The sequence below is a fragment of the Gymnoscopelus braueri genome (assembly GCF_963280865.1).
Source record: "Gymnoscopelus braueri genome assembly, chromosome: 20".
Lineage (NCBI taxonomy): Eukaryota > Metazoa > Chordata > Actinopteri > Myctophiformes > Myctophidae > Gymnoscopelus > Gymnoscopelus braueri.
The window spans coordinates 12614102-12619821 of NC_137622.1; the positions used below are offsets into that span (position 1 = coordinate 12614102).

Here is a 5720-nt window from a genome sequence, read left to right on the forward strand (position 1 = left end):
GCATCACCATGGACACATTGAAACAACAGTATCCGAAGCTGTGTAGCGGCTTAGGTCTTGTTCAGAGGCCATACTCAATTAAATTAAAGCCAGAGGCTGTGCCGTTCTCTCTCCACACACCACGCAGAGTCCCTCTGCCGCTTATGGGAAAAGTGCAAGAGGAAATAGACCGTATGGAGGAGATGGGCGTAATCACCAAGATTGAGGAGCCGACTGATTGGTGTGCCGGAATGGTGGTGGTTCCGAAGAAATCAGGTGCTGTTCGCATTTGTGTAGACTTCACAAAGATGAATGAAGCAGTGTGCAGAGAAAAATGTATCCTGCCTTCTGTCGAGCACACTCTGGGCATGCTAGCTGGTGCAACAATATTCAGCAAATTAGATGCCAACATGGGCTTTTGGCAGATACCATTGACAAAAGCGTCTGCTAAATTCACCACTTTCATCACGCCTTTTGGGCGCTACTATTTTAATCGCTTACCCTTTGGCATATCATCAGCCCCTGAGCACTTCCAGAGGATGATGGTAACCGAAGTGACCAGTGGCCTAGCAGGGGTGCTGTGTCACATGGATGACATACTGGTCTAGCCTGGGACCAGACGAATCTGCGATTGCAAAAAAAAAATTGCACTCTGGGATTTGGGTCTGGCACCGCTCCATAGAGAATCCATTTCCTGCTCCAGAAGACGTGGGTAACCAATCAGGGCCCAGTATTCGAATATGGGAGACTGTAATTGGTAGTTGGTTTGCAGGTCTAACCAATTGCGTTGAGAGTCATTGTTTTGATCCCGCCCCCTTGGAAAAAAAACTTCCTCATAGAAGCACCAGACTCATATCCACGCAGTGATATAGTCTGTCTACGCCAGGCTAATACTGGTCTGGGGGAAGACACAGGAAGAGCATGATGTGCGGCTACATGCAGTGCTGCAGAAAGCACAAAAGGCCGGCATTACGCTTAACATGGACAAATGTGAGCTCACACGCCACACAGTCAGATTCCTGGGTCATGTGATTTCAGCAGAGGGGGTGAAGCCAGATCCAGAGAAGACGAGAGCAGTACAGGAGATGGATGAACCTAAAAATGTCAGTGAACTCAGAAGTTTTCTGGGCATGGTCAATCAGCTGGGACGCTTCTTGCCTAACCTGGCTGAAAAAGACAAGGTGCTGCGTGACCTGCTGTCCAAGAAGAACCACTGGTACTGGGGGCCAGAGCAGCAGGCAGCCTTTGATCAGTTAAAAACAGAACTGTCATCCACACCAGTGCTCACACTGTACAATCCAAACAGTGTACTGAAGATCTCTGCTGATGCCTCTTCTTTTGGCCTGGGGGCAGTCCTGTTGCAGAAGAGTGACGCCAAGTGGTCACCTGTGGCATATGCATCCAGGTCAATGACGCCAACGGAGCAGCGATATGCTCAAGTGGAAAAGGAGGCACTGGCTGCAACATGGGCATGTGAACGGTTTGGCTGCTTCATCCTGGGCAGACCATTCGAACTGGAAACTGACCATAAGCCATTAGTGAGTCTGCTGGGAGGGAAAGCTTTGGATGACCTCCCACCAAGAATCCAAAGATTTAGGATGAGGCTCATGAGATACAATTACACGGTCAACCATGTCCCGGGCAAAAGCTTATGGACAGCGGACACCCTGTCTCGTGCTCCTCTGAGAGCCACGGGAACACACACAGAAACAAGCCTACTAGAGGACACCAATATCTATGTAGACTCTGTCATCAACAACCTACCTGTCAGTGGAGATTATCTGAGCAACCTACGTGAGCAGTTAAAGGCGGACAGCACATGCTCTGCACTGATGACGTACTGCAAAGACGGCTGGCCAGACAAAAGCCAACTGCAGGGGATGTTGAGACAGTACTGGGCCGAGAGAGCAGTGCTGACCGTGCATGATGGACTGCTATTGCGGGGCACAAGGCTTGTCATCCCATCGGCTTTAAGAGATGATGTTCTGCAGAGACTGCATGAGGGACACCTGGGGGTGACAAAGTGTAGGGGTCGAGCCAAGCAGACAGTATGGTGGCCAGGACTCAGCAGCCAGCTAAATGAGATGGTGCTAAAATGTAGGACCTGCATCCAGGAAAGGACGAACGTCAAAGAGCCGCTGATGCCAACTAAGATGCCAGACAGGCCTTGGCAAACCTTGGGAGCTGACTTGTTCACACTGAATAGCAAGACTTATCTACTAGTAGTAGATTATTTTTCAAGGTATGTGGAAATTGCACAGCTGTCACTCACGAGGTCCACAGATGTGGTGGTACACCTGAAGTCCATGTTTGCCCGTCATGGGATTTGTGAATGTCTTAAATCGGACAACGGGCCCCAGTTCTCAGGTAGCCACTTCAAAGCCTTTGCAGCAGATTATGACTTTGAGCACATCACCAGCAGCCCCAGGTTTCCTCAGAGCAATGGGGAGGCGGAGCGCGCTGTACAAACAGTAAAAAACCTGCTGACAAAGGCATCAGACCCATATCTTGCACTGCTGGCCTACAGAGCAACCCCTCTGCAGAACGGCTATAGCCCGGCTGAGCTGTTGATGGGACGCCGCCTTCGCACTACAGTTCCTGCCCTTCCAGCCCTATTAAATCCAGCTTTGCCTGACTACGCCGCGCTGGGTGCCAAGGAACGGGAGAAGAGGAGTAACGACGCGAGATCCTTCGACAAGAGACATGGGGCGAGGGACCTGCAGCCACTAGTACCTGGGGAGGAGGTGTGGATCACCGATGCGAAAGTCCAGGGCACGGTGCTATCGCCACACAACACTCCTCGCTCTTATCTTGTCCAGGTGCCTCAGGGCACACTGAGGAGGAACCGGCATCACTTGGTGCCACTGCAGACAAACAGTGGGGGATTCGACGTTGATGAGCCGGTGGGAGAAGATTCACCTACTCCAGCGCCAGCTCCACCAGAGACAACATCACCCAGCGGAGGGGGCCCCACAGAGACTGTGCGAACCAGGTCTGGGAGAGAGGTTAGACAACCACACAGACTTGACTTGTGATTGATTTGTTTTCGAAAAAAAAAAAAAAAGAGAACAGAGAAAAGAAAACAACAGAACTGATTTGTGACATGTGATATTGCAGTTATTATTGCGTAAAGAAACAAAAAGAAAAGGAAATGTGACAGAAAAAAAAAGAGAGTGACATGTGATTGTGAAATTGTTATGTATTACTGTTTACGTTTGCCTGAAACCAGAAGGTTTAAGTTTGGTAGAAAACAGTCTGCTAAAGTAATGGTTCATAGTATGGTAATGTTCAAGCTATATTATTTGTATTTTGCATGTTGCAATAGGGACAGGTCTTCCAGCAAAAAGGGCAGAATAAACCCCTTAAGACCTGCAGAGACAAAGGTGGTCTACCCTTTGTTCTCAGAAAGGGAGATGTGGTATTATGTGATAATATAGAATGTTATTGGCTGTGATGCGGATGTGACGTCAGGGTTCATAGTGCATGCTAACGCGGAAGCAGCTAGTCTAGTAGCATTCTCAAGTAACCGGTGTTGTTCATTCATTGACCTGCTGTTGCTTAATAAATACTGTCCGTTACGTCGTTGTACGAGCCTGCTTACTAAACAACTCGACATTTTCCTTTTGGGTCTCGAGCTAAAAGGTTTGGGAACCACTGCCATGGACCAGTGGTTCCCAAACTGGGGGTCCCCAGTTCAAATATGATTATTTTGGGGGGGTCGCGGCCTGATAAGTTTGGGAACCCATGCGAGTTGCCTAGGGCGCCACTGGGGGGGGCCTAGATTTTGCAGGCTCTAGGTGGCGCTGTGGCGGAAAACGGTGGCGCGGCGCTGTCAGACATAGGATAGGCTCCTGTCCTCTGTATTACTTTCTGTTTAAAAGAGACTGAGGTGCTCTTATTTTTAAATGGGGGGGAGGGGGGGTGGGGTGCTGGAATCACTGCACCGTGGTGGTGTAGAGAGTCTCTGGGGTCCGCCGCTGTCTCGCACCATGTCGTCGAAGACCAGCCTGTAGACCCGCAGCACCTCCCGGGCGGAGGGCCGCAGGGCAGGGTCCGTCCTCTTACACTCCGCGTGGACCTGGGACAGGCGGGAGAGGACCGTGTCGCCCCCGGCCACGCTCCCCATCAGGCGGCGTGTCACCCCCGGGATCTTCCAGATGTCCGTCTTCTCGTCGTAGGCGGGCATGAGCTTGTCGTCGAAGGGCAGGCCCTCGAACGGCCAGCGCTGCTCCGGCGCCACCTCGTCCCCGATCAACTGCTGGTCACCGCATTTGATCAGCAGGCCTCTGGCGGCGTCCACCTCCGGCAGGGCGTCCAGGTCATTGACCACCAGGTGGAAGTCGCTGGTCAGCAGGAACTGGGTGAGGGCCTTCTCCGGCGAGTTGGAGTCGCACATGACACGGGTGCCCGCGGGGCTGTCGTGGAGGTAGTCGAGGGCGGACACGTAGTCCACGGCCAACCTCAGGCGTACCTGCCAGGTGTCGTGCTGCCGGTGTCTCTCCTGTGCCAGCACAGTGTCCAGGTTGTCCATGGATCCCAGTGGGTGGTACTCAGTGACCATCATGTTCTCCTCTGGGCACAGGCCCACCAGCTGCACCACCTGGGGGCCTTGCAGCGCCTGCAGCATGGACACACCGTGGAGGAAGTCGGAACTCCAGAGAGGTTTGGACAACGCCACCTTCTGACCTCTCCACTCTGACAGGAACACCTGCTTCATCCATCCCTGGCCGATCAGTTTCAACCTGCGCACCTCCGCGTTGATGTGCGGACACTTCAGCCAGGGCGAGCAGTTTGTCATGTTGCCCACTTTGAAGTTTCTGGGAGGGCAGCCCTCGTCTGTCGCGTTCGTCAACGCGCTGACGAACAGCAGAGCCGCCAGACCATAGACATATAAAGGTAGACGCCTCCTTCGGCATTTGTATCTCGGGCGCCATTTTAGAGGAGGCAAGCTTCCGTGTGTCACAGAAGGGCGCGCTCGGTAGACCAATCAGAGGCAGGTGGTGGTGGGTCTTTTCGTAACCCAGCCCTTAACGGTTAAGGGTTAAGGCTTAACCCTTTATATTAAGGGGCAGCCTCGCAGCAACTACTCAGTTAGACGCGCTGTTATTGGCCAGTGGTCAACGCGCTGTGATTATCTAGGTTTCTATATCTATGCGTCAGGAAACACTTCGGGATACAGACAAAAACCTGAAAATGTACTGTATTCTGTTTACTAAAGAGCTGGAGGGACCTCTGTGACAGAACAAACACTTGTGCTTTACCCTGAAAAATAATGGAGTTTTATGCAGGGGCACAAACGGGACGCAAAGCTCGGCCTATCCGTGAAGTCAATGGGATGGATGGATGGATAGTTATGACATCAACACAAACCACAGGTAACAGATGACAACAGAGTGGATATTACCATAGTCGTACACCACAAAGTTTATCAATAACTACTGTATGACATCAGTACGACTCGTATGAGGCGATCAAGGAAGTTGATGCCTATTGCCTCTACACCCGCCCATGCACACGGAAATGGTGCGTCCTCCACAGACCTTAGTGATGGGTTGTTCATGATCGATTCGTTCAAAAGAACTAGTTGCGGGCACCGCACTCCTTCGAGTTCTTGGTCAGTCCCGTATATGCACCTGACCATATGGGCATTGCGGTCGGATCTGTGGCTCTGGACAATCGGATGTCTGTATATGTCAGTCCTTGTCCCTTTTATGTCATCAGTACATGCCCATATATGAGGC

General features: G+C 51.7%; 1 protein-coding gene across 1 annotated transcript; it reads right to left on the reverse strand.

Annotated features, from left to right (window-relative positions):
• Positions 1 to 3341: 3341 nt before the first annotated feature.
• Positions 3342 to 4777, reverse strand: LOC308075550 (protein O-mannose kinase-like; the record flags this gene model as incomplete). The annotated part of the gene is made up of 2 exons (XM_080415496.1): positions 3342 to 3348; positions 3924 to 4777. The coding sequence occupies 2 exons, from the start codon at positions 4775 to 4777 to the stop codon at positions 3342 to 3344; spliced, it is 861 nt and encodes a 286-aa protein (XP_080271622.1).
• Between the last annotated feature and the right edge of the window lie 943 nt (positions 4778 to 5720).